Source organism: Stegodyphus dumicola, chromosome 9 (genome assembly GCF_044657685.1).
Source record: "Stegodyphus dumicola isolate Sdum_Otavi_A_Nest chromosome 9, ASM4465768v1".
Classification (NCBI taxonomy): domain Eukaryota; kingdom Metazoa; phylum Arthropoda; class Arachnida; order Araneae; family Eresidae; genus Stegodyphus; species Stegodyphus dumicola.
In genome coordinates, this window is record NC_140776.1 from 124,273,664 (window position 1) to 124,289,238 (window position 15,575).

General features: G+C 35.9%; 1 protein-coding gene across 1 annotated transcript in view; it reads right to left on the reverse strand.

Moving 5' to 3' along the window:
• Nucleotides 1-13,953, reverse strand: part of LOC118183629 (serine/threonine-protein kinase NIM1-like) — a 37,389-nt gene extending 23,436 nt beyond the window's left edge. The window contains exons 1-3 of the mRNA XM_035353223.2: nt 13,816-13,953; nt 9,983-10,178; nt 52-331 (exon numbers count right to left, since the gene is read on the reverse strand). Coding sequence (XP_035209114.1) covers nt 52-331; nt 9,983-10,178; nt 13,816-13,829 — 490 coding nt within the window. The 5' untranslated portion in view covers nt 13,830-13,953. The remainder of the gene's footprint in view (nt 1-51; nt 332-9,982; nt 10,179-13,815) is intronic.
• Nucleotides 13,954-15,575: the final 1,622 nt, after the last annotated feature.

A 15,575-nucleotide genomic window follows, 5' to 3' on the forward strand; every position in this document is an offset into this window, starting at 1 on the left:
TTCAAATGAGGAAGTAGTATAATCATATCAGCAAATATAAAGGCTTTGTACCTTTCGTTAGATAATGAACTGCCATCTTTACTTTCGAAAAATTTCCTTTCCCAACATCTCTGTAAAGCCTGTAGAAGCCAATACGAGTGCCAAGGGCTATTTCTTTTTTCCAGCGTTCATCATGTGACAACTTCTCCATCGCTTCTTGGTATGCAGATTTTTCTTCATTAGCTGTCGTGACGGACGAGGACGAAGATATCGTACTCTCGTCAGATACCGATCGGCGAGGTCTCCTGAATTTGGCAGGTTGAGTACTTACATATCTTGATTCAATCGGGATCTGAAATGGGCAAGATATTATTTCAATTCATGCATTAATATTTCCTATAAGGAAAAATAAATAAATAAATTAAGAAAAAAGTCTGAAGGGATTCAGATTTTAACATACCAGAGGATTTGTTAAAGTATTTTATCCTCTCGCTGAGCTCTCAGTTTATCAATCTAATCATGGACTAGGTGCTCCTTACCAGACATTTTTTTTTTTTTTTTGTCTTTTTAACTTTGTTATTAAACATGACATTGTTCGCATTTCGCCACATAAAATTCAACAGCAAACTCGCAAAATATTTAAAAACAGCATATCTTGAGTCTTGGTAAAATGTAAAGTGTTGGCATACTTTTTTTTATTTATTTGCTATATTATTTTGTTCAATAATACATGGCGATAATGTTTGGTGGCAACATTCCTTCCGTTGCTATATAATTTTTTATACTTTTTCTTTAAAAATAATACATGGCAATAACATTTGGATACAACATCCTTTTATTTGGAAAGTGATGCGGGCAAAAATATGAGGATTCAGACTGATGACACCCCTGGTGCTAATTGGGCAGAAAACACAACTGATGCTAATTACAGATGATAATTACTCTCTTGGTGCTAATTAAAGAAAAAAAATCTGAAAAGATTCAGTTTTAACATCGCACCAGAGGGTATTTTAAGGATTATATGTAGTTTATGCTCTCGCTGACCTCGTACTTTATCAATCTGCTTTTGGACTCACACAACGTTTTTCATCTTTTTAACTTTAGATATTGCTGTCTTTGTACTTACGCCACATACACTGACGAGCCAAAATGTTATGACCATTCCCATATTTTTCAATGAACTCATCTGGGTGACATGGACGACACTTAATTAAGTGGAAACGGTATTTAACTGCTGCTACAGAAGGTAAAGAATCATTCTTTCACTTACTTTTGGAAGTGATGGGAAAGTCTGCTGATCTAAGTGAATTCTATAGAGGGCAGACTGTAATGGCCCGAAGACTAGGAACCAGTATCTCCGAAACTGCATGACTGGTAGGTTGTTCACGATCTGCCGTTGTTAGTATTTATGCAAAGTGGCGCTGAAACTAGCAGTACATGCCAAGGTGCTTGACGCCCACGCCGTCTAACATTACGCAGAAAAAGGACGTCGGAGACTGTCGCGCTTTGTACAGCAAAACTGGTCAGACACAGTACTTAAATTTATCCCTGAGTCATTTATCCCTGGGTCAGACAGCGGCTCAGCTGACAGCCCAATACAATAAAGGTCCAAATGAATGGGTTTCGGAACGCACAGTTCAGCGGACACTGTTGGATATGGGAATGCGCAGTAAACGTGCCACTCGTGTGGCTCTGTTGACCAAGTGTCATTGTTAACTACGCCTACAGTGGGCCTGGGAACATCGAGACTGCTCCATGGATAAGTGAAAGACAGTTGCCTGGCTAGATTAATCACGATTTCTCCTTTATCATTTCGCTGATAGGGGCAGGGTACGCAATCTTCCAGGCGCCCAGTTGCTTTCTCCTGTAGAACAGGTCATACACAACCTGGTATGCAGATAATATGCTTTGAAAGACGTTCTTCTGGACGGCTCTGGGACTCTTATTTGTGGCAGAACGCAGGATGAAAGCTTCGGACTATCTGAACATAACTGCGGTTCATTTGCACCCTTACATGGCGTATGTCTTCCCAAATGGAAATGGAATCTTCCAGCAGAACAACGCCCCATGTCACAAGGCTCGAATTTTGTTGGACTGTTTCTAGGAGAGTAGGGATGAATTCCAATTAATGGCCTGGCCACTTAACTTGCTGCCCGATAGAGCACATTTGGGATGTCATAGAACGGCAGCTCATAACTGAAACACCACAATGTTGGAATATCTCGACTTTGCGTGACCGCTACTTAGACATTTGGTACAACGTATCTCCAGTCATCTACTAAAATCTTGTGGCATCCATACTAAGGCGAGTTGCAGCTGTTTTGGAAGTCAAAGGTCGCCAAACGCGTTATATAGTAGGTAGTCATAATGTTTCGGCTCTTCAGTGTAAAATTCAGCAGTAAAATCACAAGATCTTTAGAATTCCCGATACAGCGTTATTGTTCCCATATATTTTTAGCACAGAAGGGTCATTAGTGTCGGACCTCACATATGCTGTCGATTTCACTTTTGAAATAAATAGCTACTGTTTAAAATTGTTACTATAAAATGAAAAAATATATAATAATGCTTTTAATAAATCCTTAATGGGCTGAACTAGTAATTGATGAAACAGATCAAGAACTGCGTTAATTATTTTAAATCGCTTAATTTGTTAATTAGAAACAGACAGACTAAATTTTAAAGTTACCTTATGCTTCACCAAATGGTAATAAACCGCGTGGAAGATATAACTATGTCATATCTGTGAGTGGCAACACATTTCTTTTATTAAATTTGAAAGACAAATATCTTATGCTTTGCCGACTGCAACAAGTTTGTAAAAAGAAAGTTGCAGAAAAGCGAGAGTTAAGACTAATACCACCTCTTGTACTACACCCAGAATTCTAAAGATATGCTGTTTTTAAATATTGCTACGAATTTTGCACTTAGATAGGCAATTTTAGTAGAATTATAAGTAAAATTGTTGCATTTTTCTGTACAATGTAGCGCGAGAAACCTATGTCGAAAAAGTAAGAATACAGGGGCACGTGCATTTAACATTGAATAAATGGGTATCTCGGTAATTTGTATTGAAAATTATAAATGTAATTGACCACTGTGTTAGCTGTAACCGTAATTTCACTTTTAAAGCGAAATAACTTAAATTATTTATTTAAGAAAACGCTTTTCCCATCTAACAGCACTGGAGAAAAAAACACAGCAATGAAGAAAAAAGTTCGCACTAAGATTACAATATTTTGAACTTTGTTTTGAAGATTGTATAAACTGCCAAAATTCAAAAGGACTGTCTTACCACGTTCCTGTTTCGATTTCCCTAGCAAAAAAGGAAATAAAACACTGAAATACTTCTGTCTTAACAAGGAATTCTTTCTTATGAATCTCACGTGATCATAATTTAATTATAGTCGTAATTTGTATTCAAAATTTTAGACGGAATAAAAATAAATGTGTTAAAAGCTGTTGATATTACGTGAAGATTTCTTTGAATATTCTGTTAGTGTAGAAACTTTTTTCCCCCACAGTATAATTTCCATGTGGCAATTTAGAATCTAATTATTCTTCATCCGCCTCAACGACTCATCTGACTAAATCCTATAAAATAAAGTTTCACGCCAAAAATGCCGTTTCTAAATTTGTGTCGCCCAGGTCGGGCTACCCCTTCCAGCTATGCCGCTGGGTAAATTATTAAGAGGCAATCAGGTGTAACTTTACAATATATAACTGAAAATGGTCTTAGATTGATACTACAGCTTTATAAATTTTCTGATTTTCTGTAGTATTAAATCTGTCTAACCGGTATAATTTTTAGGTACTATTCGGTTTTGAGGGCTGTAAAAAACCGCCAAACTATTGTTGATGCCAATGCTACCAAAAATAATTGCGGCAACCCTAATAATTGCGGCAAGAAAGGAAGTATAATAGTAAATAACTATTTAAGATTGATGTTTTAATTTAGATGAAAAGTTAATTTCATATAATACTTTTGATGTACGTGTGAGTAACACGTGCATACGAAAATATCCCTAACATTAACTAGGAAAGCCGAAATCTTAGTTAAGATAGACATGTTACAATTAATAATCAAATTTAATAAGGAAAAGTAACAGTTGCCGGATACATTATAACGGCTTAAGAAATTCAGAGCACAGTACAGATGCGAGTACACAAGATCACATATTTCGGCGAAGCAGAGACGCACACATTTGTTGAAGTAGTTCCACTTGACTGCCGGGGAAAAATCTTCTCTCTCCGTCAGCCTGTAGGTTTGCCAAACGGGTTTACTGTTTCGTCAATTGGCGCTTTTCTGTACAGTTTTTAAGTCCGTATCGCCTGTTTGGCGCTGCCGCTGCATACTCCCTCCGCAGTGTCAACGAAATGTGACATACCGATGCGGGGGTCGGATTAATCGTCCAGAACGGGTGATACAATTGTCCGAAGTTTTTTTCACAGTCTTGGAAGCAACTTGAGAAAAGTCCATGGTTACAAAAGCGGGTTTCAGTCTATCTATGGAGATCGTTTGCTTAGTCCCTTTTATTTCGAGATCAAACGTTTTATCTCGTCTTTCTAGCACCTTAAATGGTCCATCGTAAGGAGTTTGAAGTGGTTTTCTAACTCCGTCGTGTCGAACAAACACATATGTGGACTTGTGAAGGCGTGGATGAATGAAACATGTTCGCTGGCCGTGGCTAGAAGTCGTGGTCGGGCGGACACTGGCAAAGTGAGATTTTAAATCCTCCACAAACTGTTTGGGGGACGCATCCGGAGGTGTCGGATTGAAAAATTCTCCTGGGAGACGGATAGTCTTTCCATACACCAGTTCAGAAGTGGTTGCTCCTATGTCCTCTTTGAGAGCGGCGCGGAAACCCATCAGCAGCGTTGGAAGGGCAGCCACCCAGTCACTGGTATCGTGCGCTTTTAAGGCAGCTTTCAAAGGACGGTGGAATTCCTCGATCAGTCCATTCGCCTGTGGGTGGTACGGAGACGTCCTGATCCTCTTGATTCCCAATAATTCGGAAAGGGCTCGAAATAAGCCGCTTTCAAACTGTCGCCCTTGGTCGGTAGTAATAACAGTCGGACAACCAAATCGAGTAATCCAGTGGTCATAGAAAGCCTGTGCTACTGTGCGTGCTGTTATGTCTGGTATGGGTACTGCTTCGGGCCATCTAGTAAATCTATCTATCATAGTTAGACAGTAATAATTATTTTGAGAAGGAGGTAGGGGACCAACAAGGTCAAGGTGGACGTGATCAAACCTCTGTGATTGGTCTGGAAACTTCATTAACGGGGTTCTAGTATGCCTGCTTACTTTTGCTTTCTGGCACGGAATGCACTGCCGTGCCCATTTCGCGCAATCATTGCGGATGGAAGACCAAACAAACCGTGAACATACTAACTTTGTTGATGCGCGAATGCCGGGGTGAGACAAATTGTGCAAGGTGGCAAAAACTTTCTCACGGAATGCCGGAGGAATGTAAGGACGGGCGTTACCTGTTGACACATCGCAATATATCGGTAAGCTACAATTCGGTAAGGTAACTTTTTTGAGATGTAGAACTTTTGACTCTTTAAGCAATGTTTGTAATTCTGGGTCGATTTCTTGCATTTTAGCGATTTTTTCATAGTCGATAAGGTTAGGCATGCTTATTGCTTCTATACGCGAAAGTACGTCGGCAGCGATATTCTCCGAACCTTTTATATGGCGAATTTCAGTGGTGAATTGTGAGATAAAGTCTAACTGCCTAGCCTGACGAGGTGAACACTTATCCAAACGCTGTCGGAATGCATACGTGAGCGGTTTGTGATCGGTGATTAAAGAAAAGTTCCGTGCTTCCAACATATGCTTAAAATGCCTAATAGCAGCATAAGCTGCCAATAGCTCTCGATCATACGCACTATAGTTCCTTTCCGCCTGCGAAAGCTTTCGTGAGAAAAATGCGAGAGGCTGTAAATTTCTATCAACTATTTGTGATAGCGTTCCACCGATCGCGAAGTCTGACGCATCAACCTGTAAAACCAACTGGGCATCTTTCTTCGGGTGTGCCAAAAGAACAGCATTAGCGATTAGCTGTTTGCACTTTTGAAATTCACTCCGCGCTTCCTCAGACAAATTCAGGATTGTCTTATCATTTTTCTTAGCCCCTTTTAAATACGAAGTTAAATGTATTTGATTCTGGGCTACGTTGGGTAAAAATCGACGGTAAAAATTTAAAAATCCTAAAAATCTCTGCAAATCTTTTACCGTTTTAGGAAGTGGGTAGTTAAGTATCGGTTCCACTTTGTTCGTCAGAGGCTTGGTACCATCTTTATTGATTATATGGCCTAAAAAAGATATTTCCGGAACGCCGAAAACACATTTCGAAGCGTTAATTGTCAATCCATATGAAGTTAATCTTTCAAAAACAGTACGTAGGTGAGATTTATGCTCATCTTCCGTATCACTAAATATCAAAATATCATCTGAGTAGGCGTAGGCGAATTTTAGATCTCCAAGAATTTCGAGTTTCGAATTTCGTTCATAAACCTTTGAAAGGTTTGAGCTGCTCCGCACAGTCCGAAATTTAAAAACGGAAATTCGAAAAGACCAAAGGGGGTGCAAACTGCAGTTTTCGGTATATAATCTGGATGGACTGGTATATGATGATATGCCCGAACGATATCAATTTTTGAAAAAATTGTCTTTCCGCTAAGCGTATTATTAAAGTCTTGTAAATGCGGGATAGGGTATCTGTCGGGTTCGGTGCACGCGTTTAGTTTTCGGTAGTCTCCTACTGGCCGTATGTCGCCCGAACTTTTAGAAACTACATGAAGAGGTGATGACCATGCTGATTTTGATGGTCTACAAATACCTTGATCTATCATAAATTGAAATTCTTTTTTTTACTGCTTCGTATAACTTAGGGCTTAACCTACGCGGTTTACTGTGCACAGGAGGACCGTTTGTTTCGATGTAATGAACCGTACTATGCTTTACTCTACCCGAATCGGATTTTAACTTCAGTACTTCCGGAAAGTCTTTCAAGATTCTGTGATATGGTGAATCACCAGATATTAACTTCTGGTAATCTAAAAATAATTTTTAGAATCGGAAAGAGAACCAATACGAGTTAATTTCGTAGTATTATCGATAAGCCTACCTCGTTTTAAATCGATTAAAAGATCAAAATGCCTTAAAAAGTCGGCTCCTATTATAGGCACTGGTACATCGGCGATTAAAAACTTCCAAGAAAAGTTTCGTCTAAGTCCTAAATTCACAGTTAACAATTTTGTTCCATACGTAGAAATTCTGGAATTATTCGCGGCAAATAATTGAAGCGAATCAGGATGCATTTTCTTAAACTTAGAAGTCGGTGTCACACATGAAACATCCGAGCCCGAATCAATCAAAAAGTTTAAATTTAGTCTGTTATCGTAAACATGTAAACGACATGAATGCGCGACTGCCGATGAATTTCGATCGACAGCCGCTACTGCTAGTTTTCCTGGGCCGTAGTGTTCTGAGAAAAGGAACAAGGTGCTCGACATTTTCGTGCATTATTACCGAATCGCGAATGAAAATAACAATAATTGTTCACTCGCTCTCGGGAATGCCCACGCGAAAAACTACGTGCTTTGTTATGTTGATCCCGGGGGAAATTATTCCTCGTTTTTCCGCGGGAGAGTCGCTCGACTTGTTTACTTAGGGCAAAGATTTCACTCCTTAAGGCCTTAAGCTCCTCGAGGGGGGCACCAGAATCGTTAGGGTTTCTGAGGGAACTCGCCGAAGCTGCCTGGACCGCGAACACGCTGTTGTTCGTTGGCGTGCGCACTTCAGCTATCTTATCAGCCATTTTTGCTAAGTTGTCTAAGGATTCCGAACTTATTGATAAAATGGCATGCACCTCGGAAGGTAACCTTTGCAGCCATAATGATTTTAAAAATTCGTCAGTTATACAGTTTCCACCTAATTCTCTCATTTTTTCTCAATAAGTGAGATGGTTTGTCGTCCCCTAAATGTAATTCAGAAATAAGTCTGCGTATTTGCTCGCTTTCCGAATCTGAGAATTCTACTATTAACCTAGCTTTAAGGGCATCATATTTAGCCGTCGCTGGGGGATTAAATAAAATATCTGATACTGCGGAAAGAGTTTCAGGGTCTATCGAAGAAACCACGTGGTTGTATTTTGTACTATCGCTACTAATCTTCGCTAAAGCAAAGTTACTTTCAACTTGAATAAACCAAAGTTTAACATTCTTTTTCCATAACGGGGGAATTTTAACTGCCACGTGTGAGATTTGTGGCTCCTGAACCGCCATATTCGATTCCTCGTTGGTTTGGCCTTCCGATCCTGGCATGGTTGCCAATTATAAATATATCGTAAATCGTAAACTTAATGTTTTGCACTATACCTTATCAAAACAGTATCAATTTAGAATAAAATAATGAAGACATTCAATATCTCAATAAAAGTGTGAGCACGAATATTACCCAAAGATCAATTTTAAACAATCAATAATTAAATTAAAACTATAATTTTGGAGCAAAACATATCACAAAAACATAATTAAGACCAATCACAGATAATTAAAAAAAATTGACCACATACCTGTAAATCCTCCTTAAGTGTGATAAACCACGTGTAATCCGTACGATAAAATGAGGAGGAAATAAATAGGGTTGAGCCTTTATCAGTCATAAGGAAGAGCATTGGCATCAAAATAAGGCATATTTTTAGTTTTTAAACAAAGATTGAGACAGATAGTCATTAGGGATCGAAACAGAAGGAGCGAGGGACAGGGTCACCAATGATGTACGTGTGAGTAACACGTGCATACGAAAATATCCCTAACATTAACTAGGAAAGTCGAAATCTTAGTTAAGATAGACATGTTACAATTAATAATCAAATTTAATAAGGAAAAGTAACAGTTACCGGATACATTATAACGGCTTAAGAAATTCAGAGCACAGTACAGATGCGAGTACACAAGATCACATATTTCGGCGAAGCAGAGACGCACACATTTGTTGAAGTAGTTCCACTTGACTGCCGGGGAAAAATCTTCTCTCTCCGTCAGCCTGTAGGTTTGCCAAACGGGTTTACTGTTTCGCCAATTGGCGGTTTTCTGTACAGTTTTTAAGTCCGTATCGCCTGTTTGGCGCTGCCGCTGCACTTTTTTATTATTATAATTTATGTGAAAAAAGCTAAACATGACTGAATGGAAGCATAAGAGTAAATAACTATTTCAGATCATTATTATAATTTATATAAAAATTGCTAAACATAACTGAATGGATGCCTGCATCGCTATTTCGCTACCGACTTATCGCTAAAGCATAATTTTATCTCGTTGGTTGTTCAAACGTAATTTTCTATAATGAATGATGCCTTTTCTTTGAAAATATTCTCGGTAAAGTGCAGAATCGCTCACTTATTTGTTTGCCGTTTTTTACAAGTGTAAAAACAATCGGATTTTTGCCAATTTTCTTTACTTTTTAAGTGAAAATAGGTCGATGTGTACATACATAAAGTCAAGGGTGTGCGCAGTGCCATTTTTGTGCAATTCTAGGATTTTTTTTAAAGTCAAAATAGGTCGATGTGCACATGGATACCGAGTATGTGCAATTCATAAAAATGCGTCAAGCAGCGGATGATTCTGCACTTTACCCAAAATTCTATTGCCGAGTTTTCGTCATGGGCAATTCCCAAATTGTTAAATCCATAGGATATCAAAAAAGGATTTAAAATCAAAAAAGGATTTAAAAATTAAACTAGTATTTCAATGGCGTCTTAAGAAATATATAACTACATAAACTTACGCAATCTGAAATCAGCGCGTACGCTAGATTTGGCGCGCTGTTAAATGGGCGCGTTTGCTAGATTTGGCGCTTTTGCGCGTACATTTTCGCTGCAATTTTTTTACGGCCCTCGAAACCGAATAGTAACAATTTTTATTTAAATAAATTATATATTCATTTAGATATTTACGAGATTATTAGACACACTGAACACTGATTTCTTACTTGTCCATGAAAGGTTTTTCTCCTGGTTAAGACAGCCGTTCTTTTACGATGAAGGGGTATTGTTCCATTACTCGATGCATCTCCATTCACATCTTTCGTTACATTGCCATTGTTAAGCTCGGGAACTCTACCATTTGAAGTATAAATCTTTCTTCTGCTCCAGTAAGGCTGCGATTTTACTTCAGGCACAGACATACTGAAAGAAATATGCAAATAATCCAAACATTGTCTGCATATGTAACAGAAAATGAAAAGAAAAGAAATTGTTATGTTCCCCGATTTCGATTTTTACATCATATAGAGAATGTTTAAACGTTTTTAGAATGAAATCGATAAAGAATTAAAAAAAAGAAAATATTAGAAATAATAAATGAGAATATATTGCTTTCTTTTCAAACGAAGTATTTTCAATGTGTCCCATAGCAATAAGCTCTGTGATTAAGACTACTTAATGCTAAGAGTTCTACCCTGTTTGATTCCTCGCCAACGTGCTGGCTGCATTGTTGGCTTCTGCAGTTTTCCATATCTGGATGACTATGAAGCAATTTCCCCTAGTAAAGTCTCCTCAAAGCCATCCCTCGCGCCAGGCATTTAACCCTCCTTTTATTTGCTTTTTTTCAAATAACCTAACCTTCACTCAAACAAATCAGTTATGGCATGAAATTTGAAAGAAATTAATTTAAATAACTTTTACAAATCTCTCGATTGGGTATACACTAGAAATTAAAGAATTCACACACACACAGATACACTAAAAACAAATATTAAACTGAAAGATTTCAGACTTTTTACTAAGCCCAAAGGACAACAGAGCCTAATTAAGCCACAGAGCCCCTAACCGTACGAGGGGGGCGGGCTGCTCTGCACAAGCAAACAAAGATCAATGTCAGAGCATGTCAAAAAATTGCTTTGGATCTCAATAGCAGAAAAACATTTATGTATACAGTATCATGTGGAATGCTTCATTTATGTATAGCATATATTTCTCTCACTGCATTTGTATTTTAGTTTCAAACAGCGTTACAATAATAACAAAACGATCTGCCAGGATAGTGGTTAGTGACTACCGTACCGAAGGGCTCGCGTTTGAATCCCGGAGAAGGCATGACTGTTTGTAAATGCATAGTGTCTGTGCGATATGGGGGCATTCAAAATATGCGGCGAATCGAAAGTTCTCTCGAGAGGATGATGGTAAGGGGAAGAGGGGTGGAAAACCCTCGGACCCTTTTCTCCGGGGTGCTCGCTCTGCTTCAAAATTAGGGTGGAGCTGAACAAAGTCGTACTGTGAAATAAGCAACGACAGGCGCAATTTTGACTTTTTGCGATGAATTTTATGCGATGAACTCTTTGCGATTAATCTCAATTTTGATTCTTTACTATGAATTTCGTGGGTTTGTTCTGATTTCAGACAAGCAAGATTAGTCACAACTAACAATATAATCTTTATTTATTATTGGAAATGCTCGTTTCGTATACAAGCAAAGTTTTAAAACTGTTTAATGACGTATACAGCAGTACCACTGTGTTCCACAAATCTTAGTACTGAAAAAAGATGTGCGGATCGCTCTGACCAACAAATCCTCTAAAAGCCTTATAGGGAATATAGTAGCTAGAGCTAGCTGTTTTTAACATGCATTGTTATGGCCAAAAGATAGTATTTAGCACACTTTGAGGGTATAATAATAAGATATCCCGCAGCTTCTCATCGATAGGGTCAGATTTACAAACCTGAAGACTGGGACAAAACTTGTTACGAAAGCTTCCCTCCTAATTTTGTTCACCACTGTAGGTAATATTAATGCAAATAAAAATAAAGTTCAAAAGATTTAATAAAATAGCCTTGTAATTAAACAGTTTTTATTTATAGTTAATTAAACAACTTCGAAGTTAATTAACAAATTTTCTTGCAAGGTCTTAATTTCCTATTTCTTTAATTCTCATTTTGCATTTTTTTTGCCTTTATTGGATATTTTGAAACTTATTAGTATTGAATTTCACTCTTTCTGTGTCTTTGTCTAGAATGGATTCTAAATTTCTTACTTTTTGTCTCTCTATATATGCATATATGTATGTACAATTATTTTAGGCAGCTAGCCATGCAATCGGTTTCTTTGAATAAAATACGGAAGGCATTATGGGGTTTAATACTTAATTAAAAAATAATACAGATTAAATAGAGATAATACAGATAAAATTAATAAAAAAACACTGAAATATGCTCTCAATAGATCCAAAACATATGCTGAACTTCAGGAAGTATGCAATTTCTTTTACTCAAAAGTGAAAGGAAGTAGAAAAAGTCGCTTTAAAAAGTAAATTCGAACACTTAAATTCAAGTATGATATCGAAATATTACTTACCAATTTGATTTAAGGTGTCAGATATCTTTATATATCCACACAAATGGAACTTTTAAATGCTTATATATTAAATGCGATTTTTACATGCATTTTAAAACATATTCCATGTGGAAATTTGCTCTAGAAACAAAGTTATGGTAAAAAACAATTCTACACTTTTACTGTTTAAAAAACCAGATGGTTTGTTTTATATTTGCATTTCAGCTAAATCTTTGCATTCCTTCAATAACATGCATACAACACTTTTATATACAGTTTTAAATAATATAATTATTGTAATGATAGAAAGGTTAACTTAGTAGTCTTCTATCAATATACTTAAACTTTTTAAGAAAGTAATGAGCCGACAGACCCCAAGATAATTTTATTTTTTAATTAAGATTTCATATATATGTAATTTTTCTGCTACTTTCTGATTTCTCTGAACTAGTCTATTAGAATTTTTTAAATATTATTTGTTCAATTGTGTAAACACTATTTTCTGTAAAAAATGAAAAATTAATGTGCTTGTGACACACAAGCTTTAAGAACTATAACTAAACTTAAATTCGCATGAAAATTTCGACTCCTGAATTTTTACTATCTCAATTAAAATTATGATGATTATGCGAAATTTCTTTGATACCGTTCGTCAGTTCAGGAAATTTTGATCAAATGTTTAAGTCCTATACAAGTGTAATAAAACTTACTGTCATGAAATATTACATTAAAAACATTTTACAAATAATCTTTAATTTTATGTTAAAAATATTTTTTTTTGGAGTCCCAAAACAAATTAAAAAAGTGTAGTTCCGTTTTTCTGAAAGTAGGTCATTTTGGTTATACATTATTATTATTTTTTTTTAATTTAGAAAAAGCGAATCTGCTAAAAATAGTGATTTGTTTATCGAGAATCTTCCAGTTTATCCGGTACACGTTACAATTACATCCTAGTAATAAAAAAGATATTTTGTTTTCATTCCATTTAAAATATTTCAATATCTGAAAAATAATAAATACAACATAAAGGTTATCAAAGTAAGTGTACAAAATTTTGAGATCATAAACCAGGTAATTATAAAGATATTGAGCTTTAAAATGCGTAATAATTTTGATTTATTTTTAGCTTTCAAAAATACCTGACCTATTAAATAAATTTAAGTGAAAGCATAGATAATATTTCTGCTCGCGAAACTCTTTCGCTTTAGTTTTAAAACTATCGTCCGGCGTTTTAACTCGGTTCACTATAAAATACATTCTCGAATGTTTATAATTTAATTTAGCAAATAATTAATATTATATATCTTGCTAATCAGTTAAAAGAAAAGTATAAATGATTTGAACAAGGTTTCTCAGTTCTGTGATATTTTTAAAATATTCAGATTTAGTTTTAGTTTAAATTTAGAAAATAATTTTTGGTACACACAAAAATTACTTTTTATATTATTATTACTTTTACGATTTTTTTAAATACTATGAAAATATACTACTTACACTTCAGTAGCCATCGCCTTTCTACCAATTTTAGTAACTTAAAGCATATTCTCCTCATAAATAGAAAATGCGATTTAACAGAGACAAAAGTATGTACGTGACGAACGCAGAAAAGATTGGCAACAACTTCAGCGATACTCTAACATCATTCACACATCGGACGAAATCCCTCTATGACCGTTCTACTTCCTGATTGGTGGGAAAACTCTTCGCATTTATCGATTTTGCGGGTATTTGGATGCGCAACAGTTTTTCAGGTAATACATTCACGATGATTAAAAAAAAAGTGAAATAAAGTAAGCAAGTTTAATTCTGGTTGATGTCTCTCATAACCGTGATGCAAAGATTTCGAATATATTTTGATAGAGAAAAATGTTGCTCACTTCTTTTATTATTGGTCTTTAGACGTTCATTTGCTGCGTCAAGAGAACTTTGTAATTTACGCGGCCAGGCATCTAAAATAGTTATTACGAAAAAGGAAACATATGTAATGATTTTAATGTGTCTTACTGAGTAATTTCTTAAAAATATTTAATATTTCTAATTAGATATCACGTGATTAAAATGCATCTTCATTTAATTCAATCTGATTAAAAAGCAGAAAAAGTATCCCTCAGGACTGCCTTTATTGCTCTTAAATCGCATAGTTTGTAAATTTATTACAGTTAAGTTCGAAAGCTAAATATCTGTGGCTTTGAATGGCAACATGCGAGTGGAAGATAGAAGTCAACAATTGCTTTTCTATAGTTCAGTTTGTTTATTAAAATTTAAAGATATATATATTTTATTTTGTCGAATATTTTATTTTATTTTGTTTGTTTATTATTATAGTTTATTTTGTTTTTTTTGGGGGGGGAGGACAGTATTGCCACTGCTCACTTTCAAATCGCTGAATTTGTTAATCAAAAATTCATTAAATTCGAACAAAATCTAAAATAAATGAAAAACAAGTTCGAAATTCAAAATTCGGGTTCCGAGATGCCTATGTTCGTGTCGACGACTACATGGATTCGGTGGCTCTGAATGCCGTCATGAGAGAAACAAATAAACATTCAATACGTACATATTCTTCATTATTTAATTTTTTTTTTAGAAAAAATAAATGGCGATAGCATGTGGTGGCAACAATTTGAAAGCAATTTGAAGCAAGTTTTCTCCTAAAAGCTTTTCTATACTTCCTTTTATAAATGTTTTTATTTCTGTTATGCAATGGTATTCTAAATAACTAACTAGCTGCAAAGTATAATGAAATGTGTTATTTCAAACAGTTTTGCCACTGCTCGCTTTCATATCTCTGTGTTTAATAACCAGAAATTCATTAAATTTGTACAAAACCTGAAATAAATCAGAAACTAATTCGAAATTCAAAATTCGGGCATCGAGGTGCTCATGTTCGGGTGGAGGTATGGTATTCAAAATTGGGTGGCTCGAGGTGCGATCGTTTTTACTTCCTTGTACAAAGTAAAAAGTATAGTAATCGCGAAAATTTTCAGGCATCATATTTCAACGGAAATATCCATTTTGACCGCTATCGAATGCAATTTAACGATATTTTTGCGTGACATCTGTATGTAAGTACAGAATAAAAGACTCTTTTTCCCCCAAAAAATTATGAAACTGATTTAAAATGAATTCTGAAGAGAATTTTTCTGTAGCCACGTACGTATCTCGCAAAACTCAAAGACGAGTAGCCTCAGAACGTTGAAATTTTGTATATAGGACTGCTATAACATGTAGATGTGCCCCTCGTATTTTGGTTG